Source organism: Lolium perenne, chromosome 1, assembly GCF_019359855.2.
Source record: "Lolium perenne isolate Kyuss_39 chromosome 1, Kyuss_2.0, whole genome shotgun sequence".
NCBI classification, from domain to species: domain Eukaryota; kingdom Viridiplantae; phylum Streptophyta; class Magnoliopsida; order Poales; family Poaceae; genus Lolium; species Lolium perenne.
The window spans coordinates 24,565,228-24,592,123 of NC_067244.2; the positions used below are offsets into that span (position 1 = coordinate 24,565,228).

At 43.9% G+C, this 26,896-nt stretch overlaps 2 protein-coding genes and 1 long non-coding RNA gene across 4 annotated transcripts; 2 read left to right on the forward strand and 1 right to left on the reverse strand.

Moving 5' to 3' along the window:
• Window positions 1-3,113: 3,113 nt before the first annotated feature.
• Window positions 3,114-5,375, forward strand: LOC127330481 (receptor-like protein EIX1). Its single transcript, XM_071826398.1, has one exon. It carries the CDS (start codon window positions 3,349-3,351, stop codon window positions 4,825-4,827), a length of 1,479 nt encoding a protein of 492 aa, XP_071682499.1. The 5' UTR covers window positions 3,114-3,348; the 3' UTR covers window positions 4,828-5,375.
• Window positions 5,376-7,579: 2,204 nt separating this feature from the next.
• On the reverse strand, window positions 7,580-17,286 carry LOC127344551 (uncharacterized). Of its 2 annotated transcripts, none has more exons than XR_007878058.2 (3): window positions 17,003-17,286; window positions 16,291-16,381; window positions 7,580-7,890 (listed from the first exon to the last, which is right to left on the reverse strand). It is a non-coding gene; the product is annotated as an uncharacterized lncRNA (long non-coding RNA). The 2 variants fall into 2 exon arrangements; XR_011752476.1 differs by lacking the exon at window positions 7,580-7,890 and adding an exon at window positions 15,426-15,683.
• Window positions 13,151-15,879, forward strand: LOC127344539 (obtusifoliol 14-alpha demethylase). Its single transcript, XM_051370842.1, has 3 exons — window positions 13,151-13,307; window positions 13,578-14,118; window positions 14,735-15,879. The coding sequence occupies exons 2-3, from the start codon at window positions 13,621-13,623 to the stop codon at window positions 15,737-15,739; spliced, it is 1,503 nt and encodes a 500-aa protein (XP_051226802.1). The 5' UTR covers window positions 13,151-13,307; window positions 13,578-13,620; the 3' UTR covers window positions 15,740-15,879.
• Window positions 17,287-26,896: the final 9,610 nt, after the last annotated feature.

Here is a 26,896-nt window from a genome sequence, read left to right on the forward strand (position 1 = left end):
CCGGCTCATCCTGAAACGGCGCCTAAAAACAGCCTCACCGTGCAATGGATTATCGGCGAAGTAGTCGGCGTAGAGCATGCAGTAGCCCTCCATTCGCTGCCTCGGCTTGCACTTCCGGCGACCTGGTGCCGACCCACCACGGCGACCAATGGCCGACTCGTCGTACAAGCCGAACAGGCAAGCTAGGATCAGCATGTGCTCCTCGTCTTAGGCGGCGGCTGCCATTTCTTCTTCAAAAATCTCGGCGAACATCTGCTCCTCCTCGTCGGAGTCCATGTCCGGCCAGGCAATTGGACGAACACCTGCCGGGCGTGTCGACGAGGCGCGACGCGAGGGAGCTTTTGGAGGGCGGAAAATACGCAGAGGGGAGGACGGGCGGCGAAATATAGGTTGTTGGGTGGAGGAACGGCGGAGTTGTGGCAACCGGCCGGCGGATTGGCGAGGGGTTGTGCCGGCGGCGACAGAGCAACGGGAGGGGAGGGGGATTTGCGACGACAAAGTGGTGGGGTTCGTGTGTTCTCTCGCCGATAGAGCAGGCCCATCCCCGCTTTTCTCTCGTCCGGAGTCCCTGAGCGCACCCCAGGGGGCGGGGATGTCATGGGCTCTTCGAACGGATGAAAGGCCAAATCCGGGGAAAACAAGGAGCCGGGACGCGGCTTGGCCGAATAACGCCGTTCGGATGTAAAAAAACGGTTGTCGGGGGCCTTGTTGGGGACACGGCTGGAGATGCTCTTAATCGTCAAACCAGCCTCTCAGATTCGTCCAGTACACTTCATGCCAACTGGGATGAAGCTATCGACGTTGATTCACCCATAGACGGCTGAAGATCACCGGCGGGTCACTATTTAAACTTTATAGCTGTAACCTTATCACCTCAACTGCTGTATTTCTTGTTCTGTAGTCGAACTCTTCTATTTACTCTCGAATTCCTCTTGAGGTCGTTTGGTATCCATCATTTGGGTCTGGAATTCTGGAATTCATTTTAGAATTCCATAGGTGGGTTGTTTGGTTGCCACAGAATTGGGTGGTCATTTCATTTAGGATTCCAGCAAAATGACCCTATGGGTAAACACAATTCCAAACTGAGACCTGTCATTTGCGATTCTCTATGAAAGCCTCTACAAATTCAATATTGAATTCTGCTGTCATTTGCAATTCCTCTGGCAACCAAACAAGTGTCTATTTTTAAAATTACAATGTAAATGAAATGAATACATGTATTCATTTCAAAATGCTACAAACGAAATGAAAGCCTGGCTTTCAAACGACTTCTTAGGGTTTGGCATAGATGTATTAGGATTTATTCCCCATAGATGCCACTGTTCGTGGTTGGCCAAGAGGCACCTCTGCAATCGGCTACTTGCCACAATATAAACTCTGAATTCAGTGCCTACTTCTTGGGAGTGAGTTGAGTGATTGATAATTTATGATAGTGTCGAGGTTTCAGGCCATTACAGGACATAAGAAGGTGCGGCGGCTTAGGGACTGATGGAGGTGTGCCCGGATAAGAAATCGACGACGATGGATAATAAGTTGGCGGAGGCTAGGTGGCAGGACGAGCGTCTGCTTCCGGTTCAAGCTCACCTCGTCCCGTCGTCAGCCTGCTTCGCCGTGGTTCAATGCCGCTGTTGGGGCTGCTGCGCAAGCTGAGGTACCGTGGGAACTGCTGGGGTGGAACGGGCTGGTGAGGCCGTCACGACATCGCTAGGGCCACCAGCAGTCTGCCCTCACTGCCTCCGCCTAGCTTCGCTCTTACAGGCGATGTCTCTTTCATATTTGGCAATCCAGGCACTGCCTCCACCTCCATCGCTCTTCAAGGCAAGTTTTCCCTTCCCTTTTCTCGTGTTCATATTGCCCTTCAGCTGTACGATTTAGAATAGCATCCTGTTAACCATTTCTCGTGTTCGAACACATCCACTTATTTGCTGCACGTGCACTTTTCTTCCTAAAAGAATATGAGCCTGTGCCGAGTTGGCTATAATTGCTAGTCCCCTTCCAACCAAAGTTGAAGGGGCTAAACGTGCGTTTGGTTCGTGATCAGAAAATATGGATGATCCCATCCCAAAAACTGAATATTTCTGAGAAAGACTGAACCATATGATCCATGAATTTCATGACTAATCTCACTAGCCATCTGAGAGTCCATGGCCATCGACGCGACTCCGACACCTACCACCGTCGTATGTCTGGCTCCCCAGCTCGGCGGCGGCCACCATGTCGCGGCGAGCGGTGGGCTTGCTTTTCCGCGTGGCTCCCCAACTCGGCATCAGCGGCCTCCAGGGCGCGGTGAGCGGCGAGCTTGATTTTCAACATGGCTCCCTACTCGGCGGTGGCGGCCTTCATGGCATGGCGAGCAGCGAGCTTGCTACGTCCACGCCACACCCAATCGACAGAAACGGCCTCGCTAAATACGTGCGGGCAGTGACCTTGCTAGACATGGGTAGGCGGCCGCTCCGCTAGGTCCGGCTCTGCCACGAAGGGAAAAGGACCCATTAATTACATATTAACCGGTGTGTTAATAGTTCTATTAATCGTTAATTAAACATATTTTATCCCATCCCATTCCGTACATATTTACCCATGAACCAAACACACACGTTAAGTCAACCCACGAAGGGGTATCAGCAGATCCTAGCCGTCTAAATAGAACAAAGTTTAGAGAGGGGGGACACCGGAGCAATAGCCCTGCCAAATATGTTCATGTCATGTCTTCCCAGTCAACAAGAGAGTGACTGACAGACAGTCGCGGCTCTAATTGCTAGTGTGTGGCCCATCCCAAGTTGTGGTAGATGATAGCGCCTACAGGAACAAAATTTTTCTACTTTGACAACTACTGTGTGTTACCCTTCCGAAATTGTGGACGACAACATACCTCACACATTCTATCACATTTCCATGTTTTTTAAATTCCTACGTTTCAGATTCCTGTGAATCAAACCGGCGCTCATACCGAAGATGATCACGACATCTCATCGACTATTCCAACTATCAAAATTTCTTGTCGGTCTGCAGGAGAGGGAATGGCCGATGGTAGCAGCTCTAATTCCTAGTTTGTGACCCATTCCTAGCCCCCTATAAGATACGGCACACAGTTTTCCCCCTTTGACAGTACATCATTCTCTAGAATTCTACTCACCATGTTCTTGGTCAGAGTCCCCTCCATGCCTGCCATGGCTGCAGCGAGGTTCCTCTTCTTAGTTACCCTAGCCACAGCCTCCTCCTCCATCGACAACATGAACAAAATATTGAACGGAAGCTGTATCCCGGCCGAGAGGGCCACGCTGCTCTCCTTCAAGGCTGGCATCACGAGCGACCCGGATAATTGCATTGCTTCGTGGCAGCAAGGACATGACTGTTGCCGGTGGAGCGGTGTCACTTGCAGTAGCCGGACAGGCCACAGTCATCAAGCTCGACCTCCGCAACCGTTCTCCAACTCTAGGAGAGGATTTCTTCGTTGGTTTCGAAGACCATTCACTGCATGGACAGGTATCTTCTTCGCTACTTGCTCTCCGACGTAGACTCAGGTATCTAGACCTGAGCGTGAATGTTGTTCTCGGAGATGCAATGGCTATGCCCGGATTCTTGGGCTCTCTCTGGAAATTGACCTATCTTGCCCTCTCCGAAACGGGTTTTCGTGGTAGAGTGCCTCCGCAGCTAGGCAACCTGACCAGACTAGTACAACTTGACATGGGAAACTTCTTGTACCCGGAACTATACTCAGACGATATATCTTGGTTAGGCCATCTCTGCTCGTTAGAGCATCTTCGCGTGCGCTCGGTCAACCTCAGTGGGGTCACTAATTGGGTCCATACAGTCAACGCCCTTCCCAATTTGGTTGTACTGACTCTGAGTTCATGTGGCCTTCATATGAGTAATGCTCCGTCATCACTTCTACGCAATAACCTTACAGTTCTTGAGGAGCTTGACCTCTCTGGCAACTCTTTGAACAGTTTGGCTATACCCAACTGGTTGTGGGATGTAACTAGCCTCAAGAGCCTAAGCTTACGTGGTTGTGAATTATCAGGCACGTTCCCTGACGAGTTGGGAAACTTGACCTTGTTAGAGACGTTTGATATATCATCTAACAACATCAAGGGGATGATACCAGGAACAATTGTGTCATCTAAGTCTTGGCGGCAACAACATCGATATGGGGACATAAGAGAGGTGATAGAAAGGATACCCAGCTGTTCATGGAAGAATTTCAAAGAGCTACATATGAATGATGCCAACATCACTGGCACAACATTACAACTTGTGTCAAACCTAACTAGCTTAAGTGTTCTTGAGATCAGTGGCAACCAGTTGAGCGGTTCAATGCCTGTGGAGATTGGCAGGCTTACAAATTTGACTTACTTAGACCTTTGGTACAATAACTTGAGTGGTGTGATATCAGAAGATCATTTTTCTGGTTTGAAGAGTTTAAAATTCATTGACATATCTTATAATAGTTTGGAACTTATTATTGACTCGCATTGGGTACATCCGTTCAACTTGGATTTTGCATCGTTTTCGTCTTGTCAATTGGGTCCCCAGTTTCCAAAATGGCTTCGATGCCTGAAGGTCATCGAACTTGATATTTCAAACACAGGCCTAGTTGATAAGATCCCACATTGGTTTTGGACTACCTTTTCTGATGCTACATTGTTGGACATCTCCTTGAACCAACTTAGCGGTGACTTACCACTCAGTCTGGAGTTCATGTCATTGATTGAATTTTCAATGCATTCAAATCTACTTACTGGCCTGCTACCTAAGTTACCAAGAACAATTGTGTCATTGGACATATCCAGAAACTCTTTAAGCGGGTTTGCATCAAGTTTCTGAACTCCAGATTTGCAGCTTTTATGTACATTGGTAATCCGGGTCTTTGTGGACATCCAGTTCTAAGGGAATGTCCTTCCAGAGATGATTCAGCAAGATGGTCTGAAGATGATTTTTCTCAAATGGATTTCCTTCTAGGATCAATTCTTGGTTTTGTGGCAGGTGCTTGGATGGTATTTTGCGGAATTCTCTTCATGAAGAGGTGGAGGTATGCTTATTACGGGTTACTCGACAGGCTATGTGATAGGTTGTATTTCATCTCTGTTGTTACTTGGAGGAAATGGCTCAGCAACATGTGTGTGCATTAAAGCAAGAACTGCAGGGTGGTTGCTCTATACAAAGATGCTGCTACTCGAATAAGGGGATGATGACTTATTGCTATATTGTATTGTCAAACACTTTGTCATACAAAATACCATAGTACAAAGTAAAAAAAATAAAATTTATGTAACTGGTGATAGTTATACCTGACGGTTTCCTCTCTCATAAAAATGTATCATGTTACTGCATACCCATTAGTGGAATATTATATGGAATTATTTGTATTTGTAGGTGGCTGTTTTGGACCATGAGATGTATGAGTTGATTTTGCTGGTCTGTTTTTAATTACTACTGGGTGAAATCAATTTCCACGTTGATGCGTGTGTTTTTAATCCGCCTGAATTTACAACTGTTACTCCATGTTACAGTTCTCTAATCTCAGGTCTGCTATATCGTGATTTACAAGTGTTCTTCACCCTTCAGCGTAGCATTACTTCTCGCTCTTTGTATGTGGTGCCAGACCAACAGGCTGGTGCAAACACAACGGGCATACTTATAGGTTAGCCATGATAGTGCAGAAAACTGATAATCGCAATCATTAAGGGACATTACTATTAACTTCACAGTTTTCTGTTGTAAATGTTAGTATAGCTTATTCATAGATCAGATGTGAGAGTATAAAAGAGAGAAGTCCAATTTACCCCCGTAAACTTGAAAGTTCAGATTACAACACTTAACTTTACTTTGGTTCAATCTTCAACCCTGAATTCTATAAACCGTTTGGAATTGGACCTTCTACCCTTTTTGACATGTTTTGAACCTTTTTACTGACTAGTTAGGGGGTTTTCGTCCTATATACTGTGCCAACTCATCAACATACAACATACACGGTACAAGAAAAACCAGCTTAATACAATGCAAGGGGTGATTATGAACCGTTTTTAAAATTCAGGGTTGAAAGTTGAACCAAAGTAAAATTGAGGGTTGCAAGCTGAACTTTAAGACAAATTTAGGAGGGTAAATTGGACTTCTCTCGGTATAAAATTGGTACGAAATAACAAAGGAAAATTACCAGGACCGTACTGGCTGGCCGTATCTAATAGTAGTCTCTACGCAGACACGAAACACAGAGAACTGTGAGAACAGATATAGGAACTGAATGGCATCCAGATGCCGTGTCATTCAGATGTTAGTATAGAAACTCAGATTCTGCATGGTTTGGTGTCATTCTCACCAATAACCTTGCCAAACGTAACTGAAGTAAAAAGTGTCTTTTGTCATCATGACGAGACCATTAAGCACTTATTCTTCAAGTGTAATTTTGCTGGATCTATATGGTCAGCCATCCAGATAGGTTCTACCTTATACCCACCACGTAGTGTTGCCAACATTTTTGGCAACTGGCTTAATGGTGGGGATACTAAGTTTAAACGTCTTATTAGGATGGAGTGATTACCGTTATTTGGTCGCTCTGGCTATGTAGAAATGACATGGTTTTTAATAATGTTTCTTCTTCTCTTATGCAGGTCATATACCAGCTACGCTCCGGTCATGGTTGCCTCTTCAGCGGGTGGAGCATCAAGACCTCCTTACGGATGTGTCTTCACAGTTGGAGGAATGGAGGATACGGCGAGAGATATTTTTTCCTAACATGGGTGACAGCGTGACCTAAGGCTGGGTCAATCTAGCTAGATGTTTCCTTTTTTCATTTCCATAACTCCTTAGTACTTGCCGTGCTCTTCGTTGGTTCGTGATTGTAATAACTATACTGGTACGGCTGTGTGCATCCTAACTATGCAAAGGTCGGGTCTATTGCTTAAAGTAATAAAGCCCATTGTTGAAAAAAAAACCTACCACTGAGTGAAAGAGATGAAATAACCAGTGAAGCAATTGAAAACTTACTGATCAGACCTGCATTTTAAATGGAGAAGAACTCAAAACCACCAGAAGCAGGATGGGGTCAGCGCCGCGCTTCCGTCAGGAGGGCTAGGCTTAACCATTGATGTTGTCGGGCCAGAACAAGCATATGGGGAACTGCACAACCACCAGGAAGAGCAGAAAGTAATGGTTTAGACTCGGATGCCTCTCTTAAATCCACTTAGATGATTTAAGCATTTAATCACCAGATAGCCTTCCTCCAATTGGTCTAGTCATTTTTGTCCAGTGACCAAGAGGAAAAATAAATAATGGAATATGCCTGGTATGGGACTTCACAGTATGCAAATATTCCAGGAAACAAAGTAACTGTCAAGAACATGTCAAGAACACTTGCTCTGCAGGAAAGGGAACAAGATGACCGTCAGTTTGTTCCTCACACACTGGCTGGAATTGAGGGTCTACTTCTGCCTCAAATATTTTATGTAAGAGGAGCCTGAATAAAGTTGCAGACTTACACTGATCTGCACAAAATCAAAACTTGAACCAAGAAACTAATCCCACTGCATTACCACTGAAAATATAACCTCTTACTGGCTTATGTAGGCATAGTTTTTTTCTTTGGATACATAAGCCTAACTGAAGTCCACACGAAACCTAGGCTAAAGAAAAATCCAAGCGAAGGAACCAAGTGAATGGCCAGCACTCAGTCTTTTTTGGTTCTATGTACCCGAACTTTAATTCAACATTGACAAAATCATGGACAAACAAAGATCCTTGACTCTGGATCGAAGTCCAATAAGACATCCTTTATCAAACGCTACCAAAATTTATAATATTTTTCAATTTTAGCCAAGATAAGCAGACACGAGAGCACAGATCAAAAGCACCACATATCTTAACTGCATCGATCACCGTCACACAAGTGGCCTGCCAGAAATAAATACACATGGTCATACGAAGGCATACATTTTAATTGCTTGTTCCTATTGCTAAATGTAAAGTCAGATCTTAAAAAAAATACTATATCATGTCCCAGAATAACCATCATGCCATAACAAAAATGGTACTCCGCATTTGGAAACTGACGGTGCAGATGGGTGAGTCCAAAGGCCTTGCGGAGGGTCTCGAGCAGCTCACGGTGTTTCTCTCAAAAGGGGTGGCTCTGAGGCCATTGTTCCCCGACAAGAAGTGGTTCAGAAGATTGACATGCCACCCACGGACATCAAGCTAGAGGGGGTTACCAACTAACTGAGTTGGTCTCGGAGGGCAATGTTGGTTGTGGATCAGAAAAATCTTGATGGGTACTTATTGGGGAATGTCAAAGAACCAGGAGACAAGACTAGTGCTGAGGGAAAGAAGTGGAAAACCGTCAACTCTGTGCTTATTGGGTGGCTGTTGAACTCGGTGGTGCCCTCCATTGGGCGTTCCGTGGAGGGGTTGTCCACAGCTGCTAAAATATGGAAGACCTTGTCCATCCAGTACTGGTAAGGGCAATGTCATGCTCATTGCTCAGATTGATGGGAAGATTCGCCATCTCCGTCAGGGGGACATGACAGTGATGGCATATGTGGCAGAGCTGCAAGCCTTATGGGTTGATCAGGATAACTGTGACCCCCTCGAACTCTATGATGCAGCCTCTATCGAGTCAGGGCACAAGTGGATAGCACGCAGGCGTGTGCTCAAGTTTTTGGAGGGGCTAAGTAAGTGCTTTGATGGCAGAAAGGCATCTCTGCTGCACCACACCTCCTTGCCCACTCTTGACGAGGTCATTGCAGCAATGGCTCAAGAGGAGGTGCGGCTCTCTCTGGAACCAGCAGATGAGAAAGTTGTGTCAGCTCCAACTTTTGCTGTGACCGAGCGTAGAGAGTAGAAAGAGACAAGGGACTGTTTCATTTGTGGGGAGACTGGTCACCTGAAGTCGTACTGCCCAACTCGTGGTAGAGGTAGGGGATATAACAGAGGGGGGAGTAGCAGGATGGGAGGAGGTAGAGGTGGATACTCAGGACGTCAAACTGCTAGAGGTAGAGGAGGACACATCGGAAACTCCGGTGGTCAGAGTGCACACATGTCGACTGAAGTGGACAATGGGACGTCAAAGGATGCAGAAGTGGATGGTGCTGCCTATGGAAACTTTGCTAACTTGGTCTCCACAGATGAAAGCAATTCTGAAAAGGCATCCCTTGCTACTAATGAGAATGATACAAAATGGATTCTAGACTCTGGCGCATCTAAGCATGTTGCGGGTAAATTCGCTGTGTTTGAATCTTACATTAAGCATCCTCCTACTCATAAAGGCACCATTCAAACTGCTGATGGTACAAAACAACCTATTGTTGGAGAAGGGACAGTAAAGTGCACTTCAAACATCTCTTTGTCATCTGTTCTACACGTCCCAGCGTTTCTTGTTAATTTGCTCTCTTTGAGTGCTCTCATTGATGACATAGACTATAGTGTGACTCTTAACAAGTTTAGTGTCGTGATTCAGGAGCGGGAGAGGAGGAAGATGGTTGGGACTGGCACCAGGCGTAAGGGGCTCTGGTATGTGGAAAAGGGGGTGCAACCAGAGTTGGTGTATGCTGCAACCATGGAGGACAAGGGAAAACAAGCTATGATCCATCACTGTAGGATGGGGCACGTGTCTTTCAATAAGATGAGTAGAATATTTCCTGATATTATGTGTGGAATAAGCAAGGGCAAGTTAACATGTGATGCTTGCGAATATGCTAAACATACAAGAGCCTCATATGTGAGTAAGGGGCTTAGGAGCATATCTCCTTTTATACTTATTCATTCAGATGTATGGACTTCCCCAGTGGTGTCATTGAATGGAATGAAGTACTTTGTTACCTATATTGACTGCTATTCTCGTATGACTTGGGTTTATTTGATGCGCTACAAGGATGAGGTGTTTCACTGTTTTCAGAACTTCCATGCATATGTAAAGAATCAGTTTCAAGTAGTGCAGGTGCTCTGGACTGACAATGGCACGGAGTATTTGAACACCACCTTTGGGGCCTTCTTGTCTGAACAAGGTATTATTCACCAAACGACTTGCCCGGATACCCCTCCCCAAAACGGTGTGGCAGAGCGGAAAAATAGACACGTTTTGGAAGTAGCTCGCTCGCTGATGTACACAATGAATGTGCCCAAGTTCATGTGGAGTGAAGCAGTCATGACAGCCATTTTTTGATTAACAGGACACCCTCCAGGATACTCGGTATGAAATCTCCATGCGAGTTGTTGTTTGGGAAAAATAAGTTTGTTGTCCCTCCAAAATTATTTGGCAGTACATGCTTTGTTCGGGATCATAGACCATCGATTGGGAAGTTAGACCCACGAGCAGTAAAATGTGTTTTTGTTGGTTATTACTCTAGTCAGCAGGGGTATAAATGTTGGTGTCCCTCTGCGAAAGGCATGTTTGTAAGTATGGATGTCACCTTCAGGGAATCCGAGCCATTCTATTGTGAGCAAACTGATCTGAGCTTGTTGTTTGCAGAACTTGACCAACTTCACTCTGTGCAAGATGGTCATGAGGGGGAGAAGGTAGTGTCTCACACTAAGGGCGATTCTATGGGTACTAAACCTGATGGTGATGTGCAGGTTCAGGAGGTTCAGGTCTAACCAATAGTGGGTACGATTCCGCTTGATTCTCCCCAGGTTCCTGCTCCTGTTCAGGATCGGTGGCCGCAGAATCTCCAAGTGTACACTCGACGGTAGCCACATATGCAAGAGGAGCGGGAAGGTAGTGATGTGAGTTCATCTGACACGGTGGGATAGCAGCCACATGTGCAGGGGGAGCAACAAGGCATTGCTAGCAGCTCATCTGACACAGCTGTCAATTGCATTGCGAAAGGAGACACGTGAAGCAGCCAGAAAGGGTGAAGTGGCAAGGAAGGCTCTTTGCGAAATGCATGCTCTACAAACTGTTTCTGATGAACATGACATTAGCAAATTTGTTTCTTACGAGGCTTTGTCTTCTTCCTATAGAGCTTTTGTGGCCTCTCTATAAAACGTGTCAATTCCAAACGATTGGAAGACAACAAAGCAAGATCCGAAGTGGCGCGAAGCGATGATAGAAGAGTTGGAAGCACTGAAGAAAAACAAGACATGGATGCTAACCACACTGCCAACAGGGAAAAAGGCACTGAGTTGTAAGTGGATCTATACTGTGAAGCAGAATCCTGAAGGGAAGGTAGAAAGGTATAAGGCCAGATTGGTCGCTAGAGGGTTTAGTCAAACTTATGGAATTGACTACGATGAGACGTTTGCTCCAGTGGCGAAGATGAACACAGTAAGAATATTGGTTTCATGTGCTGCTAACTTTGGGTGGAAGTTGCATCAACTAGATGTCAAGAATGCCTTCTTACATGGTGACCTGCAGGAAGAAGTGTACATGGAGATACCACCAGGTTGTATGGTCTGAAGCAATCTCCAAAGGCATGGTTTGATAGGTTTAGACGAGCTGTGTGTGGTATGGGGTATGGTCAATGCAATGGTGACCACACGGTGTTCTATAGACACGCTGAACGGAGGATCACCATTCTTGCAGTTTATGTGGATGACATTATCATCATTGGAGATGACCAAGAGGGAAATAAAGAGATTGAAGGAATGTCTGAGCAAGGAGTTTGAGGTGAAAGATTTGGGCAACCTAAAATATTTCCTTGGTATAGAAGCGGCTCGGACGGAGAAGGGAATATCTTTATGTCAACGAAAATACACCCTAGATCTCTTGAGTGACATGGGCATGATGGATGTCGTGCAGCCCCTACCCCAATTGAACAAAATCATCAAGTGACTGCACAATCAGGTGAGCTAGTGAATAAGGAAAATTATCAGAAATTGGTTGGGAGACTCTTGTACTTGTGTCATACCAGGCCTGACATTACATATGCCGTGGGTGTGGTGAGCAGATACATGCATGAACCAAGGAGTGGGCATCTTGATATAGTGCACAGAATCTTGAGATACTTGAAGGGAACTCCGGGAAAGGGGTTGTGGTTTGCAAAGAGTGGACACCTTGAGATGGATGGCTATAGTGACTCTGATTGGGATGGTTGTCGAGATGATAGAAGATCAACATCAGGCTATTGTGTGTTTGTGGGAGGAAATCTGGCGTTATGGAGAAGCAAGAAACAAACAGTTGTGTCCAGATCAACGGCAGAAGCTGAATACAGAGCTTTATCTAAAGGGGTGTGTGAGATGCTTTGGGTGAAGCATCTCCTGAGCGAGTTAAAGCTTCTCAGAAAGGGGCCCTTCAGAGCTTGGTGTGACAATCAGTCAGCCATAAGTATTGCAAATAATCCAGTCCAACATGATAGGACAAAACATCTGGAAATTGATCGCTTCTTCATTAAAGAAAAACTTGATGTTGGGATCATCAGCCTTACTCATGTCACTTCTGGGAAGCAAATTGCTGATTGCTTGACAAAGGGACTGGGAACAAGGGAATGCAACTTGGCATGTGACAAGATGAGATTGATAGATATCTACCATCCATCTTGAGGGGGGGGTGGGGGGGTGTTGAACACTGGACATGTTTCTGGCCCAAGTGGCCCAAGCCCATATGTGTGCTGACCTATAAAAGGAGGGAGCTGGAGGAGAGCTAACCCTAAGACAGAAGAAACCACACCAGCCGTCAGGGACCAAGAAAGATGAGATGAGCTGCTGCTTCAAAGATTTTTTTTCTCCTTCGAAGAAAGGTATATTTAACCTGCCTCGGAGGCCTCCAAAGTGATCCATATGTAGAATACACATATATAGAAAACCTCTATGGCATTGTAGAGTCCTTTCTACGTTTGTGTACTCCGATTTTAGCCCAATTTACCATGCCTGATCCTATGCGCATGGTGGTCCGCTAATTTCATCGCCATAGCTGTCAGACAACCATACTTTACTATTCATATGGTTGAGTATCATAAATACACCATACAAGATTCTGTGACACGCATGCAGGAAGTATGGGTCTAACTTGATTGGCTACAATTAGTCAGATATACACCAAACAAAGGGGCTGCATCATATGGGTCGCTCAGTGATATGATTGAGTATACAATACTCATGCATGTAACGTGGCTTCAGTATTCCTGTTTGCTATGCTTAGGCGTCACTGACCCAACGAGTCACCTGGCATTACATCAGGCAATTCCCATCGACTATATATTTCCTATATATAAGTGTCTGTCGGGCTATATCGCATCTACGAGGTCTTGAGGAGTTCAGTGAACACTTGAGCTAGATACCAATCCTCTTCTGATGCGTTTTAGATCTTCCTTGAGGCATGACATAGTGCAGCACCCGCGCTAAGGAAGGGAATAATTATAGATAACCTTTGAAGAGTTCAGGTATATGTCCTCGTAAACTTTCTTGCCAGAGGGGTGAAAAACTACCTGACCATGTTCTTTAGACGTAATTCGTCCTGGGTCGGAAAATGGAGATTTGGGCGTCTATTTCTGGGCTGCAACCCCAAAAGTTGCTTGCAGTATATATATTGGATCCAAAAGTTAGAAACATCTCTTGTATATTTGCTCTCTTGCAAAATAATCTCAGCACACCGCAGTTCAGAATCCGTAAACGAAGTCTTGATTACTTGGGTCCAACTCTCTTCGATGCAGATTTTTAACTGCAGCACCGACAAGCAATACGATCAACAACAACATGGGCTACCAATTAACAAGCAATGCTTCATCTGTGTGGCTAGCCATAGCTTTTGTTTCCACAATTGCTGTGGCTACCAAGATGGCAACAACAAGGCGAAGAACCGCGGTCGATTCGCCGTGCATGAAACCATCGCGTCCCCCCTTGGTGAGTGGCATCGCTCTCCTAGGACTCCTACTCAGGGTATTCAGAAAGGGCCCAGAAGCTACCATAGAGGAGCTACATGCAAAGCTCGGGGACGTGTTCACGGTGAGCTTCTTGTTCGGGCAGAAGGTGACCTTCTTGATCGGGCAAGAGGTACTGTCTCACTTCTTTCGGGCACCAGCATCCGAGATCAGCCGTGGCGATCTCTTCGAGTTCACCGTGCCAATGTTTGGCCGAGAGGTTGGCTATGGCATCAACAGAGGCACCCGCGATGAGCAGCTCCGTATCTTTGTTGAAGCACTCAAGCCGTCCAAGTTGAGGAGCAACGTTGAACCCATCCTTAGAGAAGTCAAGGTATGCACGCGTGCATAGCTAATTTTATTTACTCGTTAATCTATATGCGATTTGTTTGAATAATCTTATCATAACTACTTCAGTTTCAAAATTATAGCACGGCCTGCGATATTCTACGTTGAACAATTTTTAGTCTATGTATGAATATGTAATCAAATAGTAGTCAAGTGTAGAAAATTGTTGTAAATATTATCTGTGACTAGTAAATGGTACTAAATCTATGTAACCAACCTTCCGATTCAAAAAAATAATATCTGAGAGTTATAAGATTGGACATATAATAGATTATTATAATATGGCCAGTCATGGGGCCAGAGTTATCGTAATCAAGTCTGTAACTGCACAACTGTTTTGTAATTTTTGTACTGTACTACAGAAATTGCAGTTTACTAGTTGCACATCTTAAGGTTCTCACACAACTTCGCAAATGTTCAACCAGTCAATTAGCCATTGGATAGAAATATCCAAGATCATAGATTCATAAACAATTATTACTCAGTGACCAAGAAATACACACTTCCTTACAGATATATCACCTGTTTTGTACAGATAGATCATATCTGATACAAATTGCACTATGCGCAACTTAATACATGATTGCATTTATGTTCCATAGGCGTACTTTTCAAAATGGGCAGATGACGGCATAGTTGATCTAAAACATGAAATCGAAGAGGTGCTGATGCTGATCTCAGCCCGATGCTTACTGGGAAAAGAAGTCAGAGAGAAGATGTTTGATGAGTTCAGCACATTGTTCCGTGAAATAGAAAATGGCGTGAGTTTTGTTAGTGTATTCTTCCCGTATATCCCAATTCCAGCACACCGACGACGGGATAGTGCACTTCTCAAGATTACTGAAACACTATCTGAGATTGTAAAGTCACGTAGGAGATCCGGTGGAACTGAGGAGGATATGATGCAAAGATTGATCGATTCCAAGTATAAAGACGGCCGGTCCATGACCGAAGAAGAGATCACAGGTATGATCATGACCTTGCTCTTTGCCGGAAAACTCACTAGCGCTCACACCAGTACATGGACCGGAGCTTGCATACTTAGCAGTACAAAGTGCTTAACAGCTGTTGTGGCGGAGCAGAAGGCGATCATTAGAAAATACAACGGCCAGGTAGACTACAACGTATTGTTAGAGATGGATACCTTGCACAATTGCATCAAAGAGGCACTACGCCTGCACCCATCAGCACCGATGTTGGTTCGCAAGGCACATAAACACTTCACAGTGTTGACGAAACAAGGCAATGAGTATGACATCCCCAAAGGGCACACACTAGCAAGCCCTGTAGTGCTGAACAATAGCATGCCTCACATTTATAAAGATCCTAAGGTATATGATCCAGATCGGTTTTCTCCTGAGAGAGCGGAGGATAAAGCTGGAGGCAAGTTCTCTTACACATCTTTCGGTGGTGGTGGAAATCATGGTTGCTTTGGTGAAGCCTATGCTTACATGCAAATTAAAATAATATGGAGCCATTTGTTAAGGAACTTTGATCTCCAACTGATGTCTCCTTTCCCCAAGCCAGATTGGAGTAAGTTTGTGCTTTTACCTAGAGGGAAAGTACTGGTAAGTTATAAGAGGCGTCAGGAGGTCCCTAGCACATAGTTAATAACTAATATGCACTTGTTGGCATTTGTGTGGATGCATGTATGTGCACTTGTCTTATGTGTTTCTCGTGTGTGATGTTCTTGCAGTCGACCGATTGTACATGTGTGTGTAATCTCTTGTCGTGTGTGTATGCAACATATAGTGGTGGCTCCCACAAGCTATAAATAAGAAATAATATCGTTTTATCAGGAGAACAAGAAAGTTTTATCTGGAGAAGAAAAGGAGGATAGAGAAAGTGTGAGCAAGCAAATTTCATCGGATTGAAATGGTTGTGGACTACAGAGCAGTCGGTTTGGCTCCCAGACTACAGGAAACCCCGAATTTTGAAAAATGATAAATGATATTCAATTTTCCAAAACATAAACAAAAAAAATTAGTAAATACATATGGAAGCAATCAGGCTTATCGGTGTTAGGCATAAGCTAATTGTATGTCATTCAAAATTAAGCTGGTAAATAAAAAGCATCCAGGAATATGAATTATCAAGCTATAGTAAATATTTTTCATGTGGCATGTAGGATCAGCATGGATAAAGAAATATGACTTGCCTAGTATCCCACTCTCCATCTGGTCTTCCAGTTGAGGGTCGACCTCACCACGTAACTCCTCCGTGTACTTGGGGTTCGACGTTTACGTGTCCTGTTTGCAAAACAGATCCAAACACAAATAAATTCCAGCTCCGCTAATTCAAGCTAGTAACAACATGTAAATACTTCTGAAACTTGAAACTAAAATAAATTCAAACACAAATAAATTCCAGCTCCGCTAATTCAAGAAGAAGAAGAAGAAAGAAGATGAAAGATAATTTAGGTGCAAGTACAAATAGGATTTACGGTGTTGGGTTGAAACTAGCCGAATGATTTAGATTTAACGGGGAAGACATTGATTTGGCAATGTTTTTTTTATTGGATTGGGCTCAATGAAAGAGGAAAAGCTAGCTGGGCTAACTGAATGAGAGCTTTCTCTGTCGTTCAGGTTCAGGAAGAAACAGAGGATTCTGCCTGTGCCTGAGTGCCTGCTACAAAATCAGACGATTGCGTCGCCAGCGAGACTCAGCAGTAGCAACGGAGGGTGTCAGCGTGATGAGGAGAGCCGTGGGGGTACCTTCCATTTTTCAGAACAAAAGCATGGTACAGGTGAAAAGGTCGGCCATGACAGTAACATGGACTGCTCGTTAGTATACATGTACAACGGGAAATCAAAACAACTGAATGGGGAAGTTCGAAAACAGTAGGGAGATTCCAGTTCGAAGAAACCAACCACGGATGCGGATGCGAACGAGTGTGCCGATGCGTCTCCACCAGCGTGGCCTCGTCAGGCAACTCGGCAGCTGTTGCGCGCGCGCGCGTGCTTGATTAGAACAGCGGCATTGCGGCGCTGAGAGAGAAGCGAGGCGCGAGCGTGCGGGGCGGCGCCAGGCTACATCGAACCCTGGCTCTGCAGCTCTCTTTTGCAGGTCGGCGGCGAGGAGTCCGACGAGTGTGGCAGCGGCGGCGCGGAGCACTGGTCGAGGAGAAATGATTTGGCCTTGTCATGGGCTGATGGGCCAGACGATGGACATAGTAGAAAGGAACAAGGCCTAAGCTAAGGAGAGGATTGGGCTGGAAGGGAGGTAGAACAAGAATGGGGGAAAATGAATCTCCAGCGTCGCTGTTTCACACCGGCGCACTTATACGGTCGGTACCAAAAAAAAAAAAAATTAAAAACTTTATAAATTTAAATAGACGCTGAACTTCATTGAAATTTATGCAAAAGCATTGCGAAATTTAAAATAAAACAACTAATCGAATGCGTCGTAGTTCGTGCTCTCCACGCCATCACCGCCTTCGACGGAGGAGGAGGGCGAGCGCTTCGTTGAGGCCATCGGCGCACCGTCGCATCGTGGCCTCGGAAATTGGCGCGGCCACTGAGGACGACGACCGGCCTCGCCACGCGGTTATTTAGAACGTGACACGATGTTTGTGTCGCTGACAGGATGGCCCCAAGCTAAAAATCCTACGTAGCTGCGCCCGATTTACACCCCGTACGTAGAGGCCTGCAATGGTGTTATTTTTTAGGGCTTCCGGGTGTAAGCCCAAAAACATCCTATAAAACTATTGGGGTTGCTGGTGGAGATGCCCTGACATACTCCATATGAACACTGTGCGTGCCGCAGCTGGTTGTTCTATTTTTGTGTACTAAAAGCTTGAATCCTTGAAACACCTTCCCCTTGCAACTTCTCTTGCTGCTCCAGCCTCAAGCTTGCCTGAATTTGACATGTGTAGCTTTTCCAATAATTGTTTAGTCGCTGGCGACGGACCGTATCTTGTTCCCCGTGTCTGGCTCTCCTTTTGGCGACCTTGGGTATTGCTTTGCGCTAAAGGCTCGGCGATGACTAATCTAATCTGCCAGTACTATAATCCCACGGTACTACATAGCGAATTAGCGATTCTCCAAGGTAGAACCAAAAGCAGGATCGTGCCTCTCTTACGGTAAGAAAATATGAACAGAAGAACTTGATGACTATGCCCTGCGACTCTCCACGTTCACGTGCCTGCATTACACGATAACCAATTTGTTCTGGCTGGAAGAAAGCCAATCGATCGATCGACCGTACGACTTGATTTCTTATCATTCTTCTGGTTTGTTTGTCGCGTCCCTGAAGCATGCGCTCCGTGATCATGGCACGCAGCTTGTGTTTCTTTCAAGAGTTGGACTGATGCGGACGAACGTTGGTAGCTCGTCGTTTTCCGGCTATGCACGTTGGTCTTTGTACATTGTATTTTTCTTTTCTTTTTCTTTTCTTCTTCTTTGTTGTGATATCCTTGGGGCGAAAGAGATCGACTGATCTTTTGTACGTGTGAATGACGTTGACCGATGAACTCGATTGTTTTCGTAGTTGAGTAGTGGGCATTTGTGCAGAGTATTCCTTGTGTGCTTATTTCTAGTTTCTTTTTCTTTGTCGTGATACTTTGGGGGCGACAGAGATCGACCAACCATTTGAACAAGGAGTTGGCTCATTCTATTTATTAAAACTATCAAACAGTTGGGCGAAAATGAACACACAAATTTACGCAATCCTCAGAGAATTTTGTTTAAATTGCTGATAAATTTAGATTATTTTTACAAGTTTGAGTTTTTATTCAATTTTAAATGAAAGTTAGAAAAATATTTTAAACTTCAAAATGGCTTTGGGAAAGGTTCTCGTTTCTTCCCAAAATAACCGGAGAACCTAGATTGAATTGCTAAAAGTGTTTGATTTTATTGAAGTTTGATTTGTCACTAGTTAGCCAAAACAATCTATTTACACAACATACACTGTTAGAAAAAAGGGCTTTAGTCCCGGTTCGCAACTACCATTAGTCGCGGTTGCGCAACCGGGACTAATTAAGCGCGACTAAAGGCCCCCCCTTTAGTCGCGGTTGCTTACGAACCGCGACTAAAGGTCCGTCCACGTGGGCGGCTAGCATGCGCCTGGGCGAAGGACCTTTAGTCTCGGTTTGTGTCCCCAACCGGGACTAAAGGCTATTTCGTTAAAAAAAAATATTCATTTGGGTTTCTAATTTTTTTCACTCCGTTTTTTTTTCTATTTTTTCGGAATTTCTATTATTTCAGTTATTTGCATAGCTTAGTCTCTATCTCTAACTACACTTATCTCTAGTCAAATTACTTACTCGTGGTCAAACTTCCCGCTCGGTCACCCATCCTCCCACTACTCCACCTCTAGCACGCTTAACTTCCAAGTTGCATTCCGTCTCGCATCCAAGTGCTACGCGCACATGTATGTGATACTAGTATCATATCAATCCTATTAACATGTTGGTCGATGTCACATTTTTTTATTGTTTGAATTTCAAATAATTTTTTTTCATAAACAAAAATAATGATGTAATAATAATCGTGAATAAATAAATAAACATTAACTTTTAAATTTAAATTTTTTTAAATTTTTTTAAAAAAAATTTGCCAAACCTAAAACCTAAAAATTTGAAAATCTTAAAATTGGGTAAAAGTAATAGTAATCTTTATGCTGGATGCGATTATTAATTTTATTTTAAAAAAAATTTAAAAAATATAAAATCCATAATTTATAGCAAAAACTAAAATCATCCTGCTTTCATATTTTCATTTGGAATTTTGAGAATCTAAAAATTGGCTAACCGGGTAAATCCCGGTAAATTCGGATGTAAATTTTTCCCAGGATTTTTTTGATATATTATACGTTTTTTTCCGACGTCGTATGCAAAAGTTATTGCGGTTTTACCATTTTTAAACTTTTTTTGCAAAAAAAGTGAAAATTTGAATTTCTCAATTTCTCCGAATAGTAGGTTGCATAACATACAAGAATATGAAAACAATTTTTTTTGAATTTTCTATCATTTTCTTTTGTATTTTACAAACCAAAAAAAAGGCGATCCACGCGCGGGGGGGGGGGGGGGGTGCAGGGTGCGTGGGAGTGTAAAAACTCGGAAAAACCTTTAGTCCCGGTTGGGGACACCAACCGGAACTAAAGAGGTACCCTTTAGTCGCGGTTGGTGCCTTTAGTCGCGGTTGGTGTCCCCAACCGGGACTAAAGGTTTTTTCGCCGGCCGCATCCCTCCATAGCCCTTTAGTCCCGGTTGGTGTTACCAACCGCGACTAAAGGGGTACCCTTTCGTCTCGGATGGATCATTAGTCGCGAGTCGCCTCCCGAACCGCGACTAAAGCCCCCTTTAGTCGCGGTTCGAATATTTCCGGGACTAATGGGGGTGGACGGAAGCCTATTTTTCTACTAGTGATAGTCAATATAAGTCAATTTGTCTAACATTGGCTTTATTTTCCTTGACCAAAGCTTTTTGCTGGTATAGGAAAAGGTACACACTATGTATCATAGTCTGGCAGGATACAAACCATCAGACGAGCCCGTCGCCGTCCATCTCTGCTGGAAAAAAGAAAGAGAAGGAATGAAAGGGCAATCAATGTCGCCAGCTCAATGATCTCTTAGGGAGAGAAAATTCGGCGATTTGCACAAAAATAACCCAAAAGTTAAAAAAAAGCACAGACTGACCCTCCGGCGAAACTATTTCACCAATCTAACCCTTTTGTGTGGCGTCCCTTACATCGGCGCCACACATGCCAGTGTGGCGCCTGCGGTGACCCAGCATACCACTGCATGTTGTAGTATACAAGTCGTTGATATGATCTTTGTGAAGGGACTTCTTCACAAATTGCCATATCCCTCAGAGTGGTACAACAGAAACATTGCAGGTCATAACACTCCATACATTATTACAAACATTGTCTTACAAGTTGATATTCTCACAGGTCCTATGAGAACATCCTAAGATACTACTTAAGTACGATTACAACTCATAACTAAATATGAAGAGAGCTCAACAACTTAGTTAGGTAAGTTCTACGTTGCTCGGCTCAATGATGCTAGGGTATGTCACTACTCCTCCACCTCCGTGTCATCTGATCCGTAGACTATCCCATAGTCTACGCCTTCCACTCCGCCGGTAAGATCAGGTTCTTCGTAGACCAGCTCGTAACTTCCTTCTGGTGCTCCATCGTTGATGGCCTCCACTTCCGGATCACAGTCTAGCAAGGGTGTCGAAAGAAAGTGAGTACAGGGGTACTCAGCAAGTTCTAAAAGAGTGAAAACGTGTTTGATGCACTAGCTACGACCATTGATCAGGAAATCGCAGGTCAATGCATGTTTTGAAATCATTTCTTCAAAAGGTTGCTTTTATTATGAAAACTATGCCCGTCAGTCTTCACAGGTTGATTAGAACTTCGTGGAGTTCCTTTCCTGCCGCGTCAGCGATTCCTTCCTGGAACAAGGAGTGACAGCCACAATTTGATACACTCTGCAGAGGTGCGTTACTTTTCCCACAAGAGATCTCACCCTTTTTGTCATCCGCTGGGACTTGCCCCCGTTCACACTTCCTTTGGTGTGAGGCCAGGTATAAAGATCCAAGCCCACACCGCCTTCTCCGCGACTGCAAACCCACCCTTTTGTCCAACCGTACACCCCCAGTAGACTTCTCCCGATAATACGGCTTTACTCACGGTGTACTCCGGACAATCCTTCATAGATGGTAGAGCTTATCATCACTAATGGATGGGGATTTAAAAGGATATCCCAACCTATTGTGGCAGTGCCTCCAACACCCCACCGGCTCTACCAATCCGTTGGCGTGCAGAAGGGAAAAGATACGGCTGGCTTCCCCAGAGCCATTATAGATCTCATGGTCAACGCGGTTTGTACGGCGCTAGAATCACTGGACGGCATTGGTAATTTAATCCTAGGGTGATATAACCCATTGCAATGGAACCTCCACCATATCAACACATACCATGGTTCCATTGCCAGCCACATAGTCATATTCATAATTGGAAAGTAACATTTCATTTGCGATGCAGGAATGATAAGTATATAGCTTTGCATTAAAGTAGTAGAAAATACTCAAGTTGACATGAGCAAGGGTGAACTTGCCTGTGGACTGCGAGATAGTGCAGTTCAATGCAGTTGATGGAACCTGGACCTCGGGTTCTGTAAGAAGCATCATTGTCCGGTAAGGACAATGTTATAAATCCAAATAATGCAATCATGGATGTATTATTTTATGTTGAATCCCTTTACCCCGCTGAGTTATATCAATTTAGGGTTGAGTTTAAGATTTATGTCTTTGACGGTAACTTGCAATTGATTTAAAAGTATAAACTATTTTAATTCACACAAAGTACAACAATTCAAAGTAAAACTATTTTACTTGGTGATTTCCTTAACCATTCCAAAAATAATTTGGAATCATAGAGTTACCTCTATAGTTTTTGGAATAAAAAGGAATATAGTATTTTTCTTGGAAAAATACCCTTTTCCAATAGAAATGACTTGGAATAATAGAATTTCATTTTGAAATGTTTGAAAATAAGTATTTGAACTTATTTGAGATTTTTCCTTGAATTTTAAATACAAGGAAATAATAGTTTAAAATTCCAAGTTATTATTTAAATTCTTAAAATTCATAATTTTGAATTTGTTTCATAAATTCCACTTCATATTTTATTCTTGTTAAGATTTATTTTTCATTCATTAATCCAATTTTTAATGGATTTTTAGAGTTGTATTTTATTTACTAAAACTTGGTAAAGTTCTGGCTTTTTATTAATTATTAAAAGACCAAAATACCCTCCTAGCCCCTATTGGGCCCAGCCCATTTAACTAAAGCCCAGGGACAGCCCAATAAGGCTATTCCCTTATGGGTCGGTGGCGCCGAACGGCCCACCTCTCTCACTCACTCGGCCCTCTCTCTCTCGTTCACCTCTAACCCTAATCTCCTGCGACGCCCGTGGCGATGGCGTCGCCGCCATGGCCGCCGCCGCGCTCCGGCCAGCTCCGAGCTCCCCCGCCGTAGCCACCTACCAAACCAGAACCGCCGCGTGCAGATCTATCGATCTGTCCGCGTGGTTTTCTCGTTCTCTTCCTCTCCTGGCGAATCGCCTCCGTTCTGGATCTCGAGGAGAATCGCCTCGACGAACTCCGGCGAGCGCTCGTCCTCGCCGACGATGGATGCGCTCCTGGGGTTGACCTGGTGATAACCCACAAGTATAGGGGATCGCGGCAGTCTTCGAGGGAAGTAAAACCCAAATTTATTGATTCGACACAAGGGGAGGTAAAGAATACTTATAAGCCTTAACAACTGAGTTGTCAATTCAGCTGCATCTGGAAAAGCACTAGTAACAGGGGTGATGTGAAAGCAGCAGTAATATGAGAGCAATAGTAAAAGTAACACAGCAGCGATATCAGTAACACAGGAGCAATGGCACCAGAAAATAGTTGATACTACCTCCAATGACACATAGAACGAGTATATAATGATGAGAGATGGACCGAGGTTCCCAGCGATCTACACTAGTGGTAACTCTCCAATAAGTGACAAGTGTTGGGTGAACAAATTACAGTTGGGCAATTGATAGGATTGATAAAGCATTAAGAAAGAACATCAATTCATTAATCATGTAGGCATGTTTTCCATATATAGTCGTACGTGCTCGCAATGAGAAACTTGCACAACATCTTTTGTCCTACCAGCCGGTGGCAGCCGGGCCTCAAGGGAATCTACTGGATATTAAGGTACTCCTTTTAATAGAGTACCGGAGCAAAGCATTAACACACCGTGAAAACATGTGATCCTCACATCACCGCCATCCCCTCCGGTTGTCCCGATTCTTGTCACTTCGGGGCCATTGGTTCCGGACAGTGACATGTGCATACAACTTGTAGATACAATCTAAGCAATAATTATAGAGCTTAAATCTAAGATCATGCCACTCGGGCCCTAGTGACAAGCATTAAACACAACAAGATTGCAGCAACAATAACTTCACAAACTTTATAGATAGACTAATCATAATGTATCATCCAACGGATCCCAACAAACACAACACCGATTACATCAGATGGATCTCAATCATGTACGGCAGCTCATGAGATCATTGTACTGAAGTACATGGGAGAGAATACAACCTAGCTACTGCTAGAACCCGTAGTCCATGGGGGAACTACTCACGGAGCATGATGGAGGCGGTGGCGTCGATGGAGATGGCTTCCGGGGGCACTTCCCCGTCCCGGCAGGGTGCCGGAACAGAGACTTCTGTCCCCCAAATTGGAGTTTCACGATGGCGGCGGCGCCCCTGGAGTCTTTCTGGAGTTTCGTCAATCGGTATCGAGTTTTTAGGTCGAAAGGACTTAAATAGGCGAAGAGGCGGCGCAGGAGGGGCACCAGGGTGGCCTCCCCATAGGCCCGCGCGGCCAGAGGCCAGCCCGCGCGGCCCTATGGTGTGGGGGCCCCAGGCCTCCCCTCTGACTCCCCTTCGGTGTCCTGGTCCGTCTCGGTGAATTATGATGTTTGGTCTTCGTTTCGTCGAATTCCGAGAATATTGCCCGAACAGCCTTTCTGGAACCAAAAACAGCAGAAAACAGGAACTGGCACTTCGGCATCTTGTTAATAGGTTAGTTCCGGAAAATGCATGAAATCATCATAAAGTGCAAGCAAAACATGTAAGTATTGTCATAAAACAAGCATGGAACATCAGAAATTATGGATACGTTGGAGACGTATCAGCATCCCCAAGCTTAGTTCCTATTCGTCCTCGAGTAGGTAAACGATAAAAAGAATAATTTCTGTAGTGACATGCTACTTACATAACCTTGATCATACTATTACAAAGCATATGAAATGAATGAAGTGACTCAAGGCAATGATCTATAGTTGCTAACAAATAGATAACATATAGCAAAACTTTTCATGAAGAGTACTTTCAAGACAAGCATCAAAAGTCTTGCACAAGAGTTAACTCATAAAGCAATAAATTCAAAGTAAAGTCATCGAAGCAACACAAAGGAAGATATAAGTTTCAGCGGTTGCTTTCAACTTTCAACATGCATATCTCATGGATAATTGTCAACATAAAGTAATATGATGAATGCAAATAAGCAAGTATGTAAGAATCAATGCACAGTTAACACAAGTGTTTGCTTCTAAGATGGAAGGAAGTAGGTAAACTGACTCATCATAAAAGTAAAAGAATGGCCCTTCGCAGAGGGAAGCAGGGGTTGCTATTTTTGTGCTAGATCTTTGGTTTTGAAAACATAAAGAGATCATAAAAGTAAAGTTTTGAGAGGTGTTTGTTGTTGTCAACGAATGGTAGTGGCACTCTAACCCCCTTGCCAGACAAACCTTCAAAGAGCGGCTCCCATTTTATTTTATTTTTGGGTGGCACTCCTTCCAATCTTTCTTTCACAAACCATGGCTAACCGAATCCTCGGGTGCCTGCCAACAATCTCATACCATGAAGGAGTGCCTTTTTATTTTAGTTTTATTATGATGACACTCCTCCCCACCTTTGCTTTCTCAAGCCATGGCTAACCGAATCCTTCGGGTGCCGTCCAACAATCACATACCATGGAGGAGTGTCTATTTTGGTTAATTAATTTGGGACTGGGAATCCCATTGCCAGCTCTTTTTGCAAAATTATTGGATAAGCGGATGAAGCCACTAGTCCATTGGTGAAAGTTGCCCAACAAGATTGAAAGATAAACACCACATACTTCCTCATGAGCTATAAAACATTGACACAAATCAGAGGTAATAAATTTTGAATTGTTTAAAGGTAGCACTCAAGCAATTTACTTTGGAATGGCAGGAAATACCACATAGTAGGTAGGTATGGTGGACACAAATGGCATAGTGGTTGGCTCAAGGATTTTGGATGCATGAGAAGTATTACCTCTCGATACAAGGCTTAGGCTAGCAAGGTTGTTTGAAGCAAACACAAGTATGAACCGGTACAGCAAAACTTACATAAGAACATATTGCAAGCATTATAATACTCTACACTGTCTTCCTTGTTGCTCAAACACTTTTACCAGAAAATATCTAGACCTTAAGAGAGACATATCATGCAAACCAATTTTAACAAGCTCTACAGTAGTTCTCCACTAATAGGTTTAAACTACATGAAAAAACTTAATCATAATCTACTTGAGAGCTCAAAACAATTGCCAAGTGTCAAATTATCCAAGACAATATGAGGCATTTTCTGTTTCCAACCAAATAACCATAAGTATTGTAGCTTCCAACTTTTATTATTGAACATTAAAAGTAAAATGAAGAACAAGTGTTCATATGAAAAAGCGGAGCGTGTCTCTCTCCCAAACAAGGATTGCTAGGATCCGAATTTATTCAAACAAAAACAAAAATAAAAGCACACAGACGCTCCAAGTAAAACACATATGATGTGACCGAATAAAAATATAGTTTCAATAGAAGAAACCTGATAAGTTGATGAAGAAGGGGATGCCTTGGGCATCCCCAAGCTTAGACGCTTGAGTCTTATTGAAATATGCAGGGATGAACCACGGGGGCATCCCCAAGCTTAGACTTTTCACTCTTCTTGATCATATATCATCCTCCTCTCTTGACCCTTGAAAACTTCCTTCACACCAAACTTCTCATAAACTTCATTAGAGGGGTTAGTACTCAAAAAACTTGAATCCACTTTTAGTCCTGTAGTGACACATTGCAAGAACTCAATAAAACATTAGCTATAGCTCTCCACGTGTAGAAAGCCTTGCTTAAAGTCCACAAGAGACAATGCAAAAAACAGAGACAGAATCTGCCAAAACAG